The following is a 24,263-nucleotide window of genomic DNA, read 5'->3' as shown; positions in this document are numbered from 1 at the left end:
CTCTCATTGCGAATATCTTTCAGTTTCCTTCTGTATTATAATTATTATACTGTCGCAGTTCTTTCGACGTATGACCCAAGTTTCATCGAGCTATGCTACTTGTCAGTGACACAAAGTGCGAATGTCACTATCGCCCTTAAATGTTAGCACTCCAGTGTGTGCACGCTTATACGTTGTCTACCGTCTTTTAAAACATGGGTCCTGCAGTTGCAGTATCTTTTGAAAGGCCAGAAAAATGTGTGGTTCCTGAAGAGCGGCAGCAGACTTTTCAATAGTTGCAGGGGTAGCAGTCACGATGATCTGGCCTTGTGATATCAGCCTGCAGTGCTGGTACTTCGAACGACTGAAAGCCAGGCTACTCAGGAGGGTGTCGTCGTCAAGAAAAACAAAACTAGAACTCTGTTGGTCCTACTGGGGAGTGTCTGATACCTTATTGTGGCAAGCAAGTTAGAAAATTTCATAAGGGAAATGGGTAGGTCGAAGTTAGATATTCTGGTAAATAGGCCAGAGGAAAAGCAATTCAGGCCAGGTGTGTAAACGGTAATAATTACAGAAGCTATAGGGGTAACGCTGGAGTAGGTCGAATAATGAAGGAATGCGTGTAAGCTATTATGTAAAGCTTTTTGAACGCTTTGTCACAGATAAGACAGAGAGAATGTATGATGAGACAGAGAAATTTATTCAGACATGAACAGAGTGAAAAATTTCATTGTGATGGGCGGACTGGAATTCGATAGTAGGAAGAGGAAGACAAGAAAAAAATAGTAAGACAGTATGGTCTGGGGAAAAGGAACTGAAAGAGGAAGGCGCTTGGTAGAATTTTGCACAGAACATAAATTAATCATTCCTAACACTTGGTTCACGAATCATGAAAGAAAGTTGTATTGGTGGAAGAGACACAGAGATACCGGAATACTTTATATCAGTCATATAATGCAAAGACAGAGATTTCGGACCCAGGCTTTAATCTAAAAGATACAGCCCGAGGCAAATGTGGACTCTGACCACGATTTATATGTTATGAACTGTCGATTAATCATTGCTAACACTCGGTTTAAGTATTATGGAAGAATGTGTCATTCGTGGAAGGGACCAGAAATACCAGAATATTTTATATCAGTTACATAATGCAAGGATAGAGGTTTCGGACTCAGATTTTAAACTGAAAGATACAACAAGCGTCAAATGAGAACTCTGACCACAATTTATAGGTTATGAACTGTATATTAAAACTGAAGAAATAGCAAAACAGTAGGGAACTAAGTAAATGGGATCCGGATAAGTTGAAAAAACCAGAGGTTGTTGAGAGTTTCAGAGTCACCATAACGCCAAGGACTCACTAGAACAGGGAAAGGAATACAGTTGAAGACGAATGGGTGTCATTGAGAGACGAAATACGAGTGGTGAAGACAGCAGAGGACAACAGGGCCTAGCAGAAATCCTTAGATATCACAGGAGATAATGAATTTAAAGAACTACTGACTGCCTTGGGAGGGCCAGTCCTGACAAAACTCTACCATCTGGTGAGCAAAATGTATGAGACAGGCGAAATACCCTCAGACTTCAAGAAGAATAGAATAACTCCAATCCCAAAGGAAGCAGGTGTTGACAGATGTGAAAACTACCGAACTATCAGTTTAATAAGCCACAGCTGCAAAATACTAACACGAATTCTTTGGAGGTCAGTTTGGACACCGTAGAAATATTGGAACACGTGAGGCAATACTGACCTTACGACTTATCTTAGAAAATAGATTAAGTAAAGGCAAACCTACGTTTCTAGCATTTGTAGACGTAGAGAAAGCTTTTGACAAGGTTGATTGGAATACTCTCTTTCAAATTCTGAAGGTGGCAGGGGTAAAATACAGTGAGTGAAAGGCAATTTACAATTTGTACAGAAACCACATGGCAGTTATAAGAGTCCAGGGACATGAAAGGGAAGCAGTGGTTGGGAAGGGAGTGAGACAGGGTTGTAGCCTCTCCCCAGTGTTATTCAATCTGTATATTGAGCAAGCAGTAAAGGAAACAAAAGAAAAATTCGGAGTAGGTATTAAAATCCATGGAGAAGAAATAAAAACTTTGACGTTCGCCGATGACATTATAATTCTGTCAGAGACAGCAAAGGACTTGGAAGAGCAGTTGAACGTAATGGACAGTACCTTGAAAGGAGGATATAAGATGAACATCAACAAAAGCAAAACGAGGATAATGGAATGTAGTCGAATTAATTCGGGTGATGCTGATGGAATTATATTGGGAAATGAGACATAGTAGTAAATGAGTTTTGCTATTTGGGGAGCAAAATAACTGATGATGGTCGATGTAGAGAGGATATAAAATGTAGACTGGCAATGGCAAGGAAAGCGTTTCTGAAGAAGAGAAATTTGTTCACATCGAGTATAGATTTAAGTGTCAGGAAATCGTTTCTGAAAGTACTTGTATGGAGTGTAGCCATGTATGGAAGTGAAACATGGACGATAAATAGTTTGGACAGGAAGAGAATAGAAGCTTTCGAAATGTGGTGCTACAGAAGAATGCTGAAGATTAGATGGGTAGATCACATAACTAATGAGGAGGTATTGAACAGAATTGGGGAGAAGAGGAGTTTGTGGCACAACTTGACGAGAAGAAGGGACCGGTTGGTAGGACATCTTCTGAGGCATCAAGGGATCACAAATTTAGCAATGGAGGGCAGCATGGAGGGTAAAAATCGTAGAGGGAGACCAAGGGATGAATACACTAAGCAGATTCAGAAGGATGTAGGATGTAGTAGGTACTGGGAGATGAAGAAACTTGCACAGGATAGGGTAGCATGGAGAGCTGCATCAAACCAGTCTCAGGACTGAAGACCACAACAACAACAACAACAATGAATTATTTGGTAAAATGGAAATGCCGTGTGGCTAGGGCCTCCCGTCGCGTGGACCGTTCGCCGGGTGCAAGTCTTCCGAGTTGACGCCACTTTGACGACTTGCGAGTCGATGTGGATGAAATGATGATGATAAGGACAATACAACACCCAGTCCCTGAGCGGAAAAAATCTCCGACCCAGCCGGGAATCGAACCCCGGGCAGTTAGGTATGACATTCCGTTGTGGTGAGCACTCAGGTACTAGGGACGGAAAATTTAGTTGGTAAAATGAGAAAATATAAAAATGTACCGAATGAAGCAGCGAAAGGGAATACAGATGTATATAAATTAGATTGAAAAGAAGTGCAAAATGGCCAAATAGACACAGTTAGAGGATAAATGCAAGGATACAGAAGCTTACACAACTAGGAGAAAGATAGATGCATCCCACAGGAAAATTAAAGTGGTCTTTGGAGAAAAGAGAGGTAGCTGTATGAATATCAAGCCCTAAGATGAATAACCAGTACTATGCAAAGAAGGGAAAGATGAAATTTGGAAGCTGTGTATAGAGTGGCTACACAAGGAATTTGTAGAAAATATTATAGAAAGGGATGAAAACGTAGATGGAGATGACGTGTGAGCTATGGTACTGCGAGAATAATTTGAAAGAGCACCGAAAAACCTACATCGAAACAGGGCCGCTGGTGCAGACGACATTCCGTCGATGCTACTGATTGCCTGGAGAGAGCCAGCCATGACAAAACTATCCCATCTGGTGTGCAAGATGGATGAGACAGACGGAACACCTTAAGACTTCAAGAAGAGCGTAATAGTTCCAATAACAAAGAAAGCAGGTGCTGCAGATGTGAATATTACTGAATTGTCAGTTTAACAAGTCATGTGAATATTGAAATAGTCATCAACCAGTTGCATAAAAGAAATTTAATTTCTTTACCGATTTCAGGCACGTAGAGCCATCCTTTAGAAGCAAGTGGTTTAGAGCGCCTGTACGAAAATGGTTAAGGCACCACATGACAGAAGACTACAACAACAGCAGTCTTGTACGACTGTAACAGATATCTCATTTAGAACAATAGTATTAGTAGCAAAAATGGTACACAGTCTATATTATTCATAAGATTCGTTAGTATACGATAATGGTAAGATTTGAGTTCGTCAAAAGCAGCAAAAGTGGAAGCATTCAGCTTACCAACGAACAACGTTTAAGCAGGTGGTAGGCACAGCTATTCGTTACAACGATTTTATCCTGCATTGTCTTTTTACGGAAACATTAGGTACTTGCAGCTGTTGATATCTGCCTATTGTCATCCCTTGTGCGCAACTGTCCTTGTTTCCAGCACACAAGCACAAAGATTTCCTCAAGCCCTCTTATTTGACCTCTTATCGAGATAAACTGTCCCTCATTCTATCCTTGAATTCTCTTTTCTAATAACACAACAAACACGCTTGTTGCCTTTCGAAGCATTATCCTTTCTCTCCCATTCTTTCTCAATGCTGTCTTCTTCTTTTCAGCACGAGGACCTCGACTTTAGAATGCTATCCCTCATTACGTTATAGAGTGATTTACAGTTTCAAATGACAGCTAACTATCAATTTCATAAGTCACCAATAATAATTGGTTTTGCTTTGTATGCACCATTTACCCCATTAAAACTAGGTACTGTGCTTCCCCACCAGAAAGTTTGCATTTACAAACGTTCCTAGCTGAAAAACTCTTCTTGTGTTTCGCTCGTTTAGAATTTATTATGCATGAAAAACTAGCTTCTCTTAAAACTGAGCGCTAATTACCTGATATATTCATCCACTGTTTGAGAATGAGTTTAGTAACCAGACGTCTGAAGATGGTTTATACATGGAAATGAGAGTTCGATTCTTCATAGAATCATGAGTGGGGTATACTGGTTGTGTGATAAAGGCTGTGTGACAAAGAAACATTGAGAAGTTGAACGTATCAACCAACCAGTTGCAGATAAAGGTTTCCTGGAACCCGTGACGTAGGTTTCGACAGTTTTAAAGTTGTCTTCTTAAGAAGGTGTAATGGAGTGTAAAAATTGCATTTGTGGTTACAAAAACATTTTAAACACAGCAAAGTAACAACTGTAGCCGAAACATTGTGTGACAAGGGCAGAGACTTGTCAATCACATGCTGATTATGTACGTTGAATATAGCCAAACAGCTCTTTCCATATGAGATATCCACCTTAAGAACACAAATAATCGCATGTTACGACATAGGATACCATCACTATAGTGTTATAGGTGCGCATATTCAGTGCCAAGTGTAGTGGCCTTCACGAAGAGTAGTTGTAGAAGGAAAAGTTGACTTGTATATGGTAATACATCATGATGGCATACGGGTTACAGCAGTATGTACATGACAAATGGCAAATATCAGCTGCCCAAAATGCACAGGCTCTAGCGCTAAGGAAAGCTAGCTGCAGAGGGCGCGAAATCCGTCCAGAATGCACTGAGTAGACTATGTAACTACAACAGAAAAAGAAAAGAACATCATAACTTGTATAAGGCGACTGTTAATTTAAAATGGTATCAAACTGAACAAATATAAAAGTGATGAACCAACAATGCAACGACATTTCACCTTGTATTTAGTAAATAGTGACATTAAAAGTAATAAATACTATAAATAAAGGGGACGGGGTATCATAAAATTTATCAAGGACTAATTGTCGAAATCGTGAAATTTCAGCATAGCTGTAGAGAAGTTTGTAAACGCCAGATAGAGCAGAACAGCCGGACGGCTTTTGTCAATGATGTATCCATCTTAAAGAACACATATAATCACAAGAGCGATTCTTTATTTAGCACTATTTATTACATACACGACGATATGCAGCTAAACGACGATTTCGGCATTTCTCTCTGCGAAAAACCAAATTTTCACTGGATTGAGACGACGTTCCCAGTGTTTTGCTACTCTAGAAAAGAGACAGACACTGCATAAAATCTGTACACCCATCCTTTGCAAAGTAAGAAACAGTGACCAAATTATCGGTAACCGCAAGAAAAAATTATTAATGTGAATCAAGTAGACGAACCAGATTATCACATGCTCCATCTTGGTGAAAGTAATTGTGTACGCAGGTGGTACACACGTGCAGCGTAGAAGAACACACCTTTTATTCTCTCTATTGTGATATTCTCTTCAGACAGCTGTATTTCAGACTGTTTATTAAGCGCTATTTACTTTGATGCATTCAAGACTTCATCAACACGCTCACGTGATAGGCATCGACTTAACGCGCAACTGCAAATTATTAATATGCAACCGCAAATTATATTATCTCATAACCGTAGGACATTGTGAACTATGACAATCAGTGAATCGAAATCGATGGCGATTAATAAACAACACTAAACACGGCTCTGCAAAAAGGATATTTTATTGAAGTGAATTAATGGTTCATTATTGGCCGACACAAAAAAACAGCCGAATTAGCACAGACCATCACCTGAAAATCACTAACGAATTCATATAGGGGCACAATAAGCGTTAATTACCATCTCTCTCGGAATCACATGGTATTTAAGCTTGATATGAAACAGTGCATCGACTTAACTTACGTCAGCGTAAATGAAAGACATACACATCAAACAGCTTCGACTGGAAGACTGGAAGAATTGATGCAATTCTGTCTCAGGAGCAGAAAATGTATAGAAGCCATATATATTTTCAGACGTATTTGAACTAAGTTTGCTTTGTTTCTGACACAGTTCAAATGGTTCAAATCGCTCTGAGCACTATGGGGCTTAACTTCTGAGGTCATCAGTCCCCTTGAACTTAGGACTGCTTAAACCTAACTAACCTAAGGACATCACACACATCCATGCTCAAGGCAGGATTCGAACCTGCGACCGTAGCGGTCACGCGGTTCCAGACTGAAGCGCCTAGAACCGCACGGCCGCACCGTCCGGCTCTGACATAGTTCCTTCCGCTTATCGTCCAGATGAATTTTAACAACTAATGGATGGATTTAGCACAGCAGTTTTTGAAGTACGTCATGAAATTTACACATCGAAAAGGAAACGATACAAAAAACACAAGTTATAGAACCGGATGACAAACCTTGTATTCTTTTTTATTTATTTAAGGACAGTTCTTGACAAGGACTGGATGAATAGGAAAGAAATAACAAAAATTAAATGAATGTCTGTAAAAGCAGACACTGTTGACAATCCACAGCCGTACGAAATACTTCGAAATTATTTCGCTGACTGCTCGACATCACTACATTCGCCAACTATTTCGCAAGTGGAATACGAGAGAATAATGAAGACGGTATGACCAATGAAGAAAGTCTGTGTCGGTCCAAGAATAATGCACGGATAGCCAAGTTGTTAAGCGACAGTTCCCGAGAAGTGCGAGTTGTGGATTCAAGTTCCGGTCAGGCACCAATTTTTTTATGTCAGTGGTGGTCAGTGTTTCTTGATCTAATACAGCTGATGTCAAGGAATTTACACCAGAGAAATACTTTAGAAATACCAGAAAGTTGATTATGCCCTGAGGTGCTTTTAGTATACTCGAAAGGTCATGCAAATGCGCTTAAAATGAAAATTTTACAATCCATGTCGATCTCCAGAGTTCAGTTATCTTAAAGTCAAAAACTAAAAATTGCTCAGCGAGCATTACGAGGGTTATTAGGAAAGAATAAAAAACGTTAGTATTGCTATGTGGACCAAAGAGATTCCTGAACGCACTCCATGATAAAACAAAATAATTTTAAAGAGAAGGAGCATGGAAGAGTAACACAAATACGGTTGCAACGCGTGAAGAAGTTTGGAGGAGAATCTATACGACAGTGGTTGTCACATGGTGGACGATGAAAATCCCAGTACTAACAGATTTTTTATAAAAGATTATGATTCAGTGTATCTAAAGGCATCTCTTCCAAATTCTGAAAGAAGAAGATCTGGACCTCAAGAATGAAGCAGTTAATAGTCAAACACTACGTGCTACAGAATATAAGATAAAATTCAGAAGAAATTAAAACATTAGAGAGGCAAGAGGATGGACTGCCTCGGAGGAAACTGAAATCGAGTCTTGAAGCTGACGAAGCCATCAAATCAGGAAAAATCAATATTATGATAGAACGCTCATGTTTTGCAGACGACCTGGCAATTCTGTTAGGACAGCGATCCCGCGCAAAAATAAATAGAAACAGAACAAAACTTAAGGCTCCAAATACCATTTGCAAACACAAAACACATGTCCAGCAACTATCTGTACACTAAATTTCTAAAAACTATGCACGGGAAAATTGGCAAAATTTCTCAATTCACACATTTAGGTGAAACCATTTTGAAAACTGGCCGAAAAATGATTAGTTACGAAATTTGTTGTCACAAAATGGAAAAAGCTTTCAGGGATACACAATAACAAAAATGCATCTGAAAATATCTGCAACTGAAAAAAAAAATCTGAAAATCTGTAATACTACAGCACAGAGTAACTTTATGGGGAATTTAAAACAGAGAACGAAAAATGTTAACGAGAATTTTAGGTCCAAATTTTACTGAAGAATGAACATACAGACCTTGCGGAAATAAAGTAACTGGGAAATATACCAATATTTACCCGGATATGAGAAAAACGCAGGCTACAGTTCAATTGGCACAGTAGAAGAATGAAATCTACCCGATTAACTAGACAGGTGGTCGAATTCTACGAAACCCGCATTAAAGCTGAAACTGAAACAATAAAACGGATCACTGCAGTAAAAGACGACCTCAAAGGAGCAGAATAACAAAACACGGCAGACCAGACAGAAAACCTTTCAAACTGAACATTCACGACTGTACACTTGGCTTGGCAGAAAAATCCAATATGACCTCAACAACTTGCTCTGAGGACCGGAAAAGAGCCCATTCTGGCAGAACGAAATTAATGTGGACACAAAGAAAAGCTGAAAGAAATACACAATGAAAATATCCCTATTTTGGCCGAGCAGTTATAGGCATTTCAGCCTGGAACCGCGTGACCGCTACGGTCGCAGGTTCGATTCCTGCCTCGGGCATGGATGTGTGTGATGTCCTTAGGTTAGTTATGTTTAAGTAGTTCTAAGTTCTAGGGAACTGATGACCTCAGATGTTAAGTCCCATAGTGCTCAGAGTCATTTGAACCACTTATCCCTTGTTTTACATCGCTTGGTCCAGTGGGGCCGAAGAATCAATAATAAAAATTATGTTCTAACTATTATTTGTTTCTTGAGACATAATGCACGCAGACTCCAAGATTTTTTGTGGTAAAGCTATTTAAACATTTTCCGCTTGAATATTTCTTATGTTGCTTTCGACATGACAGGGCCAACCTATGACACCATGAATAACTCTTTTATAATTAATTTCTGTCTCTTCGACTAAGGAAGCGTTGTGAATTTCCCAAACACAAGAAGAAGAACAAACGATTGATTTCGTAAGAGGCTTTTTATCACACATTTTCACAATTTTCTGATATACTTAATACGTTGGGGAAATACTCCCCAAGCCACCTAACGTGTATAGCGGCACGTGCTTCTGGTACCACTACATGATCCGTCCCTCCCTGTTCCACTCGGGAATGGCGCGGGGCAAGAATGATTGTCGATAAGCCTCTGTATTGGCTTGAATTCCTCAAATCTTCTTGTCTTGGTCATATCGCGAGATGAATGTGGGAGAAAGTAATGCCGTAAAGTGCTCATTCGAAATTTCAATTTTAAGACTCTCCGTGATGCACAATGCCTCTCTTGTATGTCTGCCTTTGTGGTTTATAGCGCATCTCTCTAACGCTCTCGCGCCGACTAAACAAATTCGTGACGAAGCGATCCGATCTTCGTGGGATCTTCTCTATCTCTTCCCTCACTTCTACCTGGTTAGAGTCCCAGACTTAGGAACAGTACTCACGAATCGGTCGAACACGTACTCTGTAAGCCACTTCCTTCGTGGATGAGTTACATTTACTTAAGATTCTTCAATATGAAATCTACTTTTCTTGCTGTTTGTTTTATGTGGTTATTCCACTTACAATGGCTCTGGAACGGTACTCCATCATCAGTAGTGTAGTTGTACAGTAGTGGATTTATTTTCCTGTGTGTGTGTAATATGATAATTTATTTACATTCAGGGTCAGAGGTCAGAGCCTACACCTTTCATCCATCGACCCCCTGCATTTCATTTTGCACATCGATCACCTGTGAACAATCTTCAAGAGCTTCTGGCGCTTTCTGCTCATCGTTCACATAGACTGTAATAGCAGCGGTTCTACCACTCTTCCTTAGGGCACTCCGGAAATTGCTACATCTGTCGGTTTTTATCCATTAAGAGTGACAAACTGAGTTCCGAGTGCAGAGAAGTCTTTAAAGCAGTCGCAGATATGATCCGTTACTCGTTAAGATCGTCACTACACGGCAGGGCGGGACGATGTCAAATGCCTTTCTGGAGTCAAGGAGCAGGGCATCAATTTGAGCGTCATTGTTTACAGGGCAATAGCTGACAAGGAAGAACAGAGCGAGCTGATTGCTGAAACCATAATGATTTTTTAAGAGAAGATTTTCGTTCTCCAAAAACGTAATAATTCTTGAGCATAAATTAAGCTCCTGTTCTCAGGTGAATTCGGGTTGAATGTTTGCAATATTCATTAACTATATCAGGTTAGACCACCTTCAACAGCAGATCGTGTTACTTTAGTCTTCGTTAACGGCGACTGGTCTAGGAGTGTGAAGAAATGCTGACGGTCCAATTTCTACAATGAGTGCTTTGTCGTGGCACCTAACGTAAGTAGAAAGATAAAGTAATAATATTCCATAGCGATGTTAAATGACCCACAGCCACTCCATCGGAGCGTGGGGTTCAGCTACTAGACCGGCCGCGACAAGCTCGCTGGCACAGAACGCTGTCTTTCTCTGCTTTAAGCACCGTGTCGCTTTCGCCAGGTGCACTTTTCCTCTCGACCTCGGTAGCTGGTTTCATCCGTTATTTATACTCACACATAAATGTCATCCGCTCTCTCTACGTCTGGGCATCTGGTTCCCATCTTGGGGCGCCACGTGTTTTGTGATATCTAATGACGCCACAGAGATCGCGCCTGTCATCACGAGGAAAAATATTGTCACCGAAAGCGATGTGGGAAACCTTGTCGGAAGTTGTTATGTGTAAAAACAGTTATCCTACAGCAAGACAGCTCGGATTAGCACGCTGTAGTTTATTTTTTATCGCTGATTCATGTGCATTGGCTTGATGTAGACCGTTTCAGAGCTTACAACGAATTAATACCGTATATCTCAACGAGGGCTGCACGACGCCGAACTGAGAACTCTGCAACAGTTGCTTGTCACTGTAGAAAGCATAATTGCATTCAAAAGTTACAGTAATTAATTTTCACGAAATAAGTAATACTACGTGCTTCATTTGCGAATTTAACTCAATTACGTTACTTGATTGCTTTATACAAACCATACCAAGTAATTTGTATGAAAGAAATTCATAATCGTCGTTCCTGTAACAATACTGTTGCCGCAGACGTAATGGTTTGGGTCATTCACGATAGCTATCACATTTCTTCTAAGACAAGTATGAGACACTCGTTTCCTGAAAGTTGAACCCAGTCCCACAAAAATCTATTTCTGTAATACGAACGTTATTCGTAGGCTGTGGTCAGGAGGGATACTTACTCACAGTTAGGAAGTCTGACGAAATATTACGCAAGAAATCTCCACTACCCGCTCTCCTTTAAGGGAAGTGAAATAATTTACAGCTCATGAAACTATATCGATTTTGCACTCACTTCAAGATCAAATAAGAGATCGTTCAATAATTACTGCCCCACATTTTTTAAAAAAGCCATTAATATACATAGACAAACTTATATTTTGACTAAAGTTCAGTCTTGATCACACCATTTATGTTTTAATGATATAGGTAACCGGTTTCGGTTATTTTTACATAACCATCATCAGACCCATGGCTCCCTTAGGATGGTAGGCGCTCCGCGGAGCATTACAAGTAGGGTTCTGTTATTGAATTCTTATGTGCAGAAAAAAAAGCGCAATGAACGTCCATAGACGTTTGTGTCCAGTGTATGGCGATGCTGCAACTATACTCCTTAGTTGGGCGATGGGTAAAAAAAGTTATAGCCTCAGGAAAGGCAAAAGCAGAGCTCCATGATCAGCCACGCTTGGGAAGTCCCGTCAAAGCCACTGCTCCACATAAGCTAAAATACACGGATGCCATTATTCGTGCAGACCGGTGCATCACAACGCAACAACTGGCTCTTCATTTCTCGGCCAGGAAGTCTGAGAACCAAATTGGGTTGGACATGATTGTCTCATGCGCCGTACAGTTCAGTCCTGGCAACCTCCTACTTCCATCTCTTTGTGCCCCTTAAAGATTTTCAATGGGGAACACACTCTGAAGATGATGAGAGTGTCAGCGAAAACGTGGCTACGTCTACAGGATAAGAGCTTTTACCAGCAGGGAATACATGCTCTTCCATAACGTTGGCGTACGGTCATAGAACGCGATGGAGACTACGTAGAAAAATACGACATGGACAAGACATGTTGATTTATATTGTCACCAAATTCTGACTCTTGACAGTAAATAATGTTCTGAGAAAAAACGTGGGGCGTTACTTATGGAACGACTCTCGTAAAATCTGGAAATAAATAAAAATTTTCACAATAATGCGCAACGTAATTCACTTCACATGCCTCTCTCAGTTAGCTTTTCTGCTTTTTTGTTTTGTTTTTGTTGTTCAACTGTCTCACATGAATACAACGATATTTGTCTTCCTAGTAACAACAGAGAAGTCGAAAATACTTATCAGTGAAAGCATTGTAGCTAGTTATTTTGCGTTTGAAATCGCTAACATAGCTGTTAGATGGTAAATTACAAACACCAGGTTGTTGTAACAACGGAGCATCTACTTACACATGCCCATCGTAGGACGCGATTATAGTATAGCAGTGAACCTTGGTGGATATTATAATGCGGAGCCAATTTGCACAAAAAAGTAATTCTACTTTTGGCTACCAGGTGCAAATCTGGCGCTGCGAATGCAAGGAAGACATATAGAAATGTTTGCATATGTAATGGATTATGAACGGGACATTGGAAGGAAAGGTAAAACAAGACGTAATGTTAACTTATCATAAACAGCTGTTTACACAGTTTGTTCAATATGAGCACCGAAGACGTTAGCTTCCGAAAAACGACGTGACCAACAGTTGCTAGTAGCAGTTCCGGTGGAATATAAGCATCGTGTTCCTGCATGCTGTCCTTCAGATCAGGTAGGGATTGAACGTGTCCCTGGTAAACACGGTCTTTTAGATATCCCCAGAGACAAGAGTCAGATGATATCGCAGACCGCGCATCTGGAAAACCTCTGGAGATAACAGATTTGTAGAAGGTTACATTAAGCAGATCTTTCACTTTGTGAGCGACATGAGATGCTGCTCCATTTTGTATGAAAACGGTGGTTTCCACACAGTTGTCCTCTTCCAAAGCAGGGTTCACACTATGCACAAGGAGGTCTCGATAACGTGCAGTTGTCACGATACACCTGACAGGATGTCTGCGCGTATTTTCTTCAAAGAAGAACGAACTGAGAGTAGAGGTGCTTGTGAGTCAACACTACACAGTCACATACGGTGAGTGGAATGGCCTTCGTCCACAGTACCATGCGGTTCAACAGAACACGAAACTCGGCAGTTCATTGTGTTCATTGCATCCTGTAGTGTAAAGTGTGCCTCGTCACTCCATAGAATATTGCCTGGCCACATGTCATCAAACTCGACCCGTGCCACAAACCGAACGACTGCGATTCATGGAGTTTCAGTTGCTGCACCGTCTGTATCTTGTACGACTATAGTCCGATACACGAACGCTGCGGTTCGCGCCTTTTTAGGCATGGACGGGGATTGCCTTCTTGACGATTCCAAGCGACAGGTACGCGCTTGCCTGTGCTTTCAGCTTGAAGAAACCGTATATCCTGCAAAGTACGTCTCTCGCTTGCTTCTGCAGAATTTATCAATTACCACTACAATCAGCGATGGCAAATCGCTACGAATTGGAATCGAAATTCACTAAACAGCTCGCTGCGATTACATTTAACGCTCGCATTAGCTAAGTCATTCACAGCAGAACGGTCACAGCACTGCTGAACGCTTATTGGCTGTCGGAGTATGCGTGACGTAGGTGCGCAGAAGAATCCAAAACTCGACCGCCATCTTTCGTGACTCCAACTATAACAGTCTAAAACAGATCGAAAAGCTTTCCGCATTGTTGACCATGAGATGGACAATTATCGTGACAATGTGCGAGCACTAACATTGCCCGGTGCACGTGCTGCACGGTCAGTTACAGCTGCGGCAACCTTGTCACAAAGTTCCACTGGAACAGGACGCCCTGCTCTTCCATGTGCCACATCAAGCTTACCCGTATTTTAGAATTTCATTATCACCTTCTTTAAACCATTTAATGACCTCGGGCCTCCCCTCAAACTTTTTAGTTGGCGATACTCTCTCAGTGTAGCACTGTACTTGCTGCCCTTCACATAAAACAGTTTCACTAAAAGCGCATGGTCTCTCTTCTCGAAGGCGTACTCTTCACTCACATTATGGCTTGACAAATGACAGCGTGGATGTCATACCGTGGTACAAACACTGTACGGTCCCAGATTGGAAACATACAATTCTAAAGGAAATAAAAATTATGCCAAACTCTTTAGCATTTGATTTAAAAAAAGTATTAGTGAACTATTTATGATATATTCAACGGAGAGCTCCAGAAAAAAAAATAAAAACTAAATAGAAGCATCCATGACTCATGGAGAGGCCGTTGTTGATCGTTTGCCCAACGCAACCTAAGTACAGCGTGAACTTAAATACAATGACGTCCAAAATTAAAGCAACAAATGGAAATTTGGTAAGGTTTCATTTATTTTGCCACAAAACAGTATAAACAGGTGACAGTAAAGTAGAAAAAAAGTAAAGAATACAGAAGTAATCGACTGCAACATGCATAACGGTAGACAACTTAACGGATTTGCACACACATTCTGACAACTGACTAACGTGCTCAGTATGGGGTGTGACCACCTGTGGCACCAACACAGGCCTGACAACGACGGTAAATGCTGTGATTATATTGTGAATTAGGACGGGGAAATAGCAGATTGTTGCTTTTATTTTGGACACCAGTGTATTTATTACTGAATAATTTTTTTCCATGTTTCAGACAAGGGGCTACATAAAAATTAAAAATGGCGTGATTGTGTGATGAACAAGGTTTGAAACCCATGTACGAGTTTGATCTTTATGAAAATTGTTTCCCTGCACAATCTATAGGTTATGCAGAGACTCCCGTTTCAAACTTTTAGGACTTGTAGACTACGTCATGCGGTCACGTGATGTCAACGTCTGCATTGCTACGAGACTCCTCTAGAGACGGAGGAAGACCTGCTGACACGAATTCTGGCAGCTGCACTATAAACTGGAGGGACACCATGTGCCAGGTGGGATGCAGAGCGTGTACCAGCACATGTTTCGTAGTAACAATGTCTCTAACGGTCGTCGCCACATCGAGCCGCTGTTGAAATGCACCACTACTGTTCTGTACGTACAGTACGATGGGTTCTTTTTTGTTTTGGAATAACGTAAGCACGTAATGTTTAAGCGATAACACAAACAAACGTGTCTAAATGATAAACAGATGTTTCGTTATGTTTCCTCTCGTATTGTTACCTAGTAATTGCCCTGCGTTACGCCTAATTCCATCCCTCAAGCAGATGTGGATTAGCTAAATGTCTGAATAGAAACCGTCATAGAACGGAAATAGTACGTATCCGGACATGTGCTCCTATTCACATCATTATGCACTCACTCCTCACTACAAGTTAGCACCACTAAAGATGCCTCTGCCAGAATTACAACGTGACTGAGAGAACGTACGAAATCAAAATTTTTTCTACAAAACATAAGAGTGAAAATTTTTGCTTTTTAAATGACATCACTTTGTGCTACACCCATGAGCAATTAAGAACGTCACTTCCATGAGCAGTTAAGAACGTCACTTCAGTTCCGTGTTTTCGATTAAATGAGAAGACTGTCTCAGTGCCGGATCATAGCATTGCCAAATTTTCAGACTTTTATTTAACGTTCTCGGATACTATTTACGAATACCTTGGAATGTTCCAAAATGTTTTAGGATACTCTAGAAAGTTTTCTAATTTTCTCAGTTCTCTATAAGAAAACAATAACAGAACGACAGTATACTTTATTTCAAATTAGGTTACTGCTGAATAATTAAGTGGGTTCAAGAGCACTTACAAGTATTTTTGAGCATTCTATAAAGTTTTTGACAGGAAACATTAATATTTTTAAGATTTTTTGAATGTTTATTTTCATAAATTTGTCAAATGCTTATGAGTGACCTGGAATGTATTCAGAAAACAAATGAAAACAAAGACCACGCGAAGCAAGTCTTTTTCAGCTAGTGCATTAATAAAAGAGTTTTATAAATTGCGTTAGTTATTGTTAAATTATCGTTATATACTTTCATAAATAACAGACTTACAACTTCAAAATGAATCGCAGTTCACTGAAATCCGCAATAAGGTTCATCAGTTAAACGGCAGATAAATTGCCGTGTCCGGAAAATAACGCGAAATTTACCGGATTTTAACTCGAAAACTAGTAAATACGTATTTAAGAGAAAGCTTTACGAAAGTTATTTTCTTTTACAATAACTGCCACATATAAAAATTATTTAATTACAATTAATTTATTACTATAAATTTATGTAATAATTATTGTCCATAACAATAACGATAATTTTTAATTTAAAGTAATAATTATTAAATTATTATTTTTTTAAAATATGATGTAAATTTTCTCACTTTTTATTCAACTTGAAATGGAGTATCCTGTGCTTGGATAAATGCTACGTAATAACTATACCAAGAATTGTATTTACTGACATACTACCTTTCTTTTTATACCTAACTTACGTTGCTCAAAGGTGTACCATAGCCCTCGTTACTTCTTACCTGTCATAGTAGTAGTCCCTAGAAAAAGAAAGAAAATGCTTTTATTAGATAAGTGTAGCAATTATGTTAAACTACTTACTATAAATCATTAAAACTTTAGTTATATTGAGCAACAAGAATATTTTTATGTAAAGCATATTATGCTTTCAGAAAAATGGTACTCTACAGTATTAAAAAATATAATATCAACATCTTCTTAAATTTAGGAACTTTTTGATTTGGGTTTAGTATGTTTCTTACAATGCAGCTAAACTTATATGTTACATAAAGAAAATGCACAAATTGTTTACAAACTCACTTTTTTAACAATGTATGGGGGCTCTAGTTTGGTATTAGTAGCACAAAATTATCTTTTACTGCACTGAAATTAGCTTCATTCCTGATTCAATATGGTCTACAGTTACCTCAAGAAATTTTCTCGTTACTGAACAAGCATAATATTGGACAATGTTACGAAGCTCCCCGTCGCTCAAAGTGAAATACGAGTATATTCTTGAATAGCGTTAACAATTCAAACCGAAATGGACATCTACGCAACATAGTGTAAGGAACGGTGTGGATAGAGCCGACATTGTACTTAAAGATCACATTCGAACCACAAAGTGAGGTAAAAATAAATACTGGTTGTTGGTACCAAATATAATTACCTGAGGAGTAATTCCTAAAAAACGAATACGAAAATTGTGAGTATTTTGTATTGACAGCTATCCGCAAATAAATGAACGGAATTTACATATTTTCGTGAAATAGCTTTAATGGTAATTGGAGCGAAGACGTATAAAAATAAAAATTCTTCTTATTTTCTAGTAAGTACATGTAACCTGAAAATTGCTTTCAAAACTATTAGCAACTGTGGCTCGACAGGTCAACAGAATTAAGTGAACTGAGGCCATAACATTGTTCCACTCAAAATCGTTATCTCTCAACAGAAACGCGCATTGAGACTCAATTTTTCACGAGATATGAACATCATTGGCTAATCGTCTCTATCCTTACGTATGAGTCTATCTGGGACTCAGCAAATGAAACTGTATTTTTTCAATAAGTACAACAGATTTTATATAAGGTATATCTGAAAAACTCGATGAGTGGCCTCAGAAGATAAAGGAAACAAGAGTTAAAACGAAATACCTTTATTGGCGATCAAAGTCATCTCCGTTTTCCACAACACATTTCTGACCTCAACTGTAATACTGTTGGAAGCTGTCAGGAAATGCTTCTTGAAGAATCGCTCGAAGCACTGTGATCATCCAAGTCTGTGAAACGTTGGACGTTCAGGACTATTTTACGGTGGGTGAACAAAAAAAAAAAAAAAAAAAAAATCTGAAGACGCCTATTCTGGAGAATAATTAGGGTCCTGAAGATCCATCACCTTGCATTGAGCGAGAAAGTTAAGCATGCATTCGTTGTGGATAGGTATCCAACATTGGGTGACCACAAGAAGCGTTAGCTGAACGTTTCCGATAACTTTACTACCGATGTCTGAAGAGTGCTGTAGCTAATGCTGATTACTTTCAAGGAAACCTACGTTTCCTTTATTCTCAGGATGCTGATTACTTTCAAGGAAACAATTGTTCCCTTTTTCTGAGACAATTCACCGAATTTTCAGACGCATGATACGTCACAACTAGTAACATGATTTCCATGCCATGAAAGTGATAAGGGTAAGATACACAGCTGTTTGAAGCGTGTGATTGACCACTTATCTACGACAGAAAAATGATTGGTCTAACGGTCTAGAAAGTTTTGGGGCTGAAGGCCAACTGGAGCTTAATTTAAGCTTAATTTACGAGCTGATACAGAAACGAAAGCAAAAGTTTTTTCGTATATAAGGGATTTTCAGCGAGTCACCACTTTTATTCTTTTAGAAAACTGAGAATGTTGAATAACTATCTGAAATGACATAGACTTGCCTGGTATTACTTTTATATCGCAGTAAAAATCCATCATTGTGCTTTCGTAAGGAAAGGACAGACTTACAGAGTGTACGTCCATGCTTAATACGATCTTGTAGTGCCCACTAACAACAAATCAATGGTTTTAGCGTTTGCTCCATATTTAGTTTTAAACACATGTCTGTTTCACGTACAATAATAAGTGTAATAGGCTCGCAAACGCATTGTTCCATGGCGATAATGTTCAATATAAATAACATTCTGATAGAAATGAGAGTTAACTAAAAATTACTAGGAATTTTAAGAGAAAGGCCAACACTAAATCCAAAATGAAATTCCTAGGATGCTTCTATGAGCCCCTAGAAATCGAAACAGAAATTTGACAGGGAGAGGGACATTCGGCACTCTTGTTCAACTGTGTACTGTAAAAAATATACCGAAGTGGCACAAGGAATTAAAATTTCTGAATGTGTTTAAAGTGTTCAGGATTGGAACTGCGCAGAAAGGTATGCAAACGCATTTCGTGTTTTGCTGATGACGTAGTCATAATGATGGAACAATTGAAACAGTCTGCAAATGCAGTACAGCTGATTACAGATTAGTATACCGTAAGAAGTAGCAAAACAAACTGGCTTGCAGATAAATTTCTAAAAATTATCATATATCCAAAAACAACAAATTCCAATTAAAGACCATTTACAGAACAATAAAATGCGTGAACAGCTTTTAACATCCAGGAGAACTGATTACGGCCAAAAGCCTACTTGAAATCTTGAAAGCAAGAGCTGTTGTTTGTGTGTGTGTTGTGGTCTCCAGTCCTGAGACTGGTTTGATGCAGCTCTCCATGCTACCCTATCCTGTGCAAGTTTCTTCATCTCCCAGTACCTACTGCAACCTACATCCTTCCGAATCTGCTTAGTGTATTCATCTCTTGGTCTCCCCCTACGATTTTTACCCTCCACGCAGCCCTCCAATACTAAATTGGTGATCCCTTGATGCCTCAGAACATGTCCTACCAACCGATCCCTTCTTCTGGTCAAGTTGTGCCACAAACTCCTCTTCTCCCCAATTCTATTCAATACCTCCTCATTAGTTATGTGATCTACCCATCTAATCTTCAGCATTCTTCTGTAGCACCACATTTCGAAAGCTTCTATTCTCTTCCTGTCCAAACTATTTATCGTCCATGTTTCACTTCCATACATGGCTACGCTCCATACAAGTAGTTTCAGAAACGATTTCCTGACACTTAAATCTATACTCGATGTGAACAAATTTCTCTTCTTCAGAAACGCTTTCCTTGCCATTGCCAGTCTACATTTTATATCCTCTCTACATCAACCATCATCAGTTATTTTGCTCCCTAAATATCAAAACTCATTTACTACTATGTCTCATTTCCCAATCTAATTCCATCAGCATCACCCGAATTAATTCGACTACATTCCATTATCCTCGTTTTGCTTTTGTTAATGTTCATCTTATATCCTCCTTTCAAGGTACTGTCCATTACGTTCAACTGCTCTTCCAAGTCCTTTGGTGTCTCTGACAGAATTACAATGTCATCGGCGAACGTCAAAGTTTTTATTTCTTCTCCATGGATTTTAATACCTACTCGGAATTTTTCTTTTGTTTCCTTTACTGCTTGCTCAATATACAGATTGAATAACATTGGGGAGAGGCTACAAACCTGTCTCACTCCCTTCCCAACCACTGCTTCCCTTTCATGTCCCTGGACTCTTATAACTGCCTAACTGCCATCTGGTTTCTGTACAAATTGTAAATTGCCTTTCGCTCCCTGTATTTTACCCCTGCCACCTTCAGAATTTGGAAGAGAGTATTCCAGTCAACCTTGTCAAAAGCTTTCGCTAAGTCTACAAATGCTAGAAACGTAGATTTGCCTTTCCTTAATCTTTCTACTAAGATAAGTCGTAGTGTCAGTATTGCCGCACGTGTTCCAGTATTTCTACGGAATCCAAACTGATCTTCCCCGAGGTCGGCTTCTACTAGTTTTTCCATTCGTCTGTAAAGAATTCGTGTTAGTACTTTGCAGCTGTGGCTTATTAAACTGATTGTTCGGTAATTCTTACATCTGTCAACACCTGGTTTCTTTGGGATGTGAATTATTATATTCTTCTTGAAGTCTGAGCGTATTTCGCATTTCTCATACATCTTACTCACCAGATGGTAGAGTTTTGTCAGGACTGGCTCTCCCAAGGCCGTCAGTAGTTCCAAGGGAATGTTGTCCACTCCGGGGGCCTTGTTTCAACTCAGGTCTTTCAGTGCTGTGTCAAACTCTTCACGCAGTATCGTATCTCCCATTTCATCTTCATCTACATCCTCTTCCATTTCCTTAATATTGTCCTCAAGTACATCGCCCTTGTATAGACCCTCTATATACTCCTTCCACCTTTCTGCTTTCCCTTCTTTGCTTAGAACTGGGTTTCCATCTGAGCTCTTGATGTTCATACAAGTGGTTCTCTTATCTCCAAAGGTCTCTTTAATTTTCCTGTAGGCAGTATCTATCTTACCCCTAGTGAGTTAAGCCTCTACATCCTTACATTTGTACTCTAGCCATCCCTGCTTAGCCATTTTGCACTTCCTGTCGATCTCATTTTTGAGACGTTTGTATTCCTTTTTGCCTGCTTCATTTACTGCATTTTTATATTTTCTCCTTTCATCAATTAAATTCAATATTTCTTTTGTTACCCAAGGATTTCTACTAGCCCTCGTCTTTTTACCTACTTGATCCTCTGCTGCCTTCACTACTTCATCCCTCAAAGCTACCCATTCTTCTTCTATTGTATTTCTTTCCCCCATTCCTGTCAATTGTTCCCTTATGCTCTCCCTGAAACTCTGTACAACCTCTGGTTCTTTCGGTTTATCCAGGTCCCATCTCCTGAAATTCCCACCTTTTTGCAGTTTCTTCAGTTTTAATCTACAGGTCATAACCAATGGATTGTGGTCAGAGTTCGCATCTGCCCCTGGAAATGTCTTACAATTTAAAACCTGGTTCCTAAATCTCTGTCTTACCATTATATAATCTATCTGATACCTTTTAGTATCTCCAGGATTCTTCCATGTATACAACCTTCTATCATGATTCTTAAACCAAGTATTAGCTATGATTAAGTTGTGCTCTGTGCAAAATTCTACCAGGCGGCTTCCTCTTTCATTTCTTAGCCCCAATCCATATTCACCTACTACGTTTCCTTCTCTCCCTTTTCCTACACTCGAATTCCAGTCACCCATGACTATTAAATTTTCGTCTCCCTTCACTATCTGAATAATTTCTTTTATTTCGTCATACATTTCTTCAATTTCTTCGTCATCTGCAGAGCTAGTTGGCATATAAACTTGTACTACTGTAGTAAGTGTGGGCTTCGTATCTATCTTGGCCACAATAATGCGATCACTAAGCTGTTTGTAGTAGCTTACCCGCGTTCCTATTTTCCTATTCATTATTAAACCTACTCCTGCATTACCCCTATTTGACTTTGTGTTTATAACCCTGCAGTCACCTGACCAGAAGTCTTGTTCCTCCTGCCACCGAACTTCACTAATTCCCACTATATCTAACTTTAACCTATCCATTTCCCTTTTCAAATTTTCTAACCTACCTGCCCGATTAAGGGACCTGACATTCCACGCTCCGATCCGTACAACGCCAGTTTTCTTTCTCCTGATAACGACACCCTCTTGAGTAGTCCCCGCCCGGAGATCCGAATGGGGGACTATTTTACCTCCGAAATATTTTACCCAAGAGGACGCCATCATCATTTAATTATACAGTAAAGCTGCATGCCCTCGGGGAAAAATTACGGCCGTAGTTTCCCCTTACTTTCAGCCGTTCGCAGTACCAGCACAGCAAGGCCGTTTTTGTTATTGTTACAAGGCCAGATCAGTCAATCATCCAGACTGTTGCCCTTGCAACTACTGAAAAGGCTGCTGCCCCTCTTCAGGAACCACACGTTTGTCTGGCCTCTCAACAGATACCCCTCCGTTGTGGTTGTACCTACGGTACGGCTATCTGTATCGCTGAGGCACGCAAGCCTCCCCACCAACGTCAAGGTCCATGGTTCATGGGGGGGGGGAAGCAAGAGCTAGAAAATTTAAATAGCTTTCCAAATCACGTGACACATTTACAGCTAACAGTGCTTTTTCGTAAGCACCAAAATTCGTCGTTACAAGTCTGCAGTAACACCAGTACGCTTACATCCATAGGATTTTTGACAGGTGTTTAGTAACGGAGTTAGATGGTAGAGACGGAAAGATTTTACACAGTACATCGCATTGAAAGGGATAAAGGGGATGCATATAAAACGGGAAGGAAGGAATGTACTTTAAAATTGAAAAAAATTACACAGCTGTGGCTTTATAAGAAGAATGAACGACTACAAAGGGACGAAACGCATCTTAGGCATTCTTCACTCGAACCGAAAATAAGAGAACCATGGTAAAAAGGATTCAGGAGACTCAGACACGCAGACAGAAAAGGCAGAAACCCGAGGAATTTTCAGACCAGCTGTAGTGACGTTTGAGATTTTCAGAGAAAACAAATGAACTAAGGCTTCAAATAATTAGATGAAGGCCATTATAGACACAATGCATTTATGAATAACATGTGACAAATTAGAGAAACACACGAAAAGAGTTTCATGATAGTTGGAAGAGTATCTTAGTCCGTAGATGGCCGACTGCCAGAATAAGTAAGTATATGAATTCGACGTGATATACTAATTCCGCATTATTTATCCGTTTACATGTTGGCCATGCTCCTGTTTATCAAACAAAGCTGAGCATTACTTTGAAGAACATGTTTGAAATATCTCATTGCGAACTACCATGCTCTAAAGGAATAAATTAAATATGCATCTGACGCACTAGGTAATTCTAGCGTCGCGATTCACAAGGAAAACGTTCTCCCCTGTGGGTAAAGAATGGATTAATACACCTAACATAACTCCTGGGGAAAGGAATGGATACAATTCTTTTCCGGTTTCGCTACTTTGTGGGGGCGTTATTTTATCAGAAACCGCCCTCCCCCTCAATACGAGGGCTACTCGGCGCCACATGAAATACAGTTTCACGCTTTGTTTCTCGCCGTTATGGGTTCTGCTCTGCCGGAGAGAGCTCGTAAGTCAGCTTGTCCACCTCCAGAGCCACGGGCTGGAGATCGGAGTCACGTGGCTGCGGGCAGAGCTAAATTCCGACCCGCGTGGAAACTGTTTGGCCACCGCATATACTGCCCCCGGCAGATTTTCTTCTGTGAAAACAGCTATGGACAGAAATGAGCCCTTCACCAAATGCAGTGCTACTGCAGGACATGTTACGTGGTATGTTTCTTGTCTCTGAAGTGCCTCTTAACCGTTTTGCAAACTTTTCTTCCCGAAAATTGTTGGCAGAAAAAGACAGGCTATTATCTGGCTACACTCACAGAATTTAAGACAGAACAATAT

General features: G+C 39.9%; 1 protein-coding gene across 3 annotated transcripts in view; it reads right to left on the bottom strand.

Annotated features, from left to right (window-relative positions):
• Positions 1-24,263, bottom strand: part of LOC124612605 (RNA-binding protein Raly-like) — a 395,826-nt gene that overhangs the window by 51,510 nt on the left and 320,053 nt on the right. For all 3 annotated transcript variants that reach the window (XM_047140895.1, XM_047140894.1, XM_047140896.1), the window contains exon 5: positions 16,910-16,927. In XM_047140895.1, coding sequence (XP_046996851.1) covers positions 16,910-16,927 — 18 coding nt within the window. The remainder of the gene's footprint in view (positions 1-16,909; positions 16,928-24,263) is intronic.

Source organism: Schistocerca americana, chromosome 4 (genome assembly GCF_021461395.2).
Source record: "Schistocerca americana isolate TAMUIC-IGC-003095 chromosome 4, iqSchAmer2.1, whole genome shotgun sequence".
Taxonomy (NCBI): Eukaryota; Metazoa; Arthropoda; class Insecta; order Orthoptera; family Acrididae; genus Schistocerca; species Schistocerca americana.
Note: the sequence above shows the minus strand (reverse complement) of the source record. Positions and strands in the feature narration are given on the sequence as shown.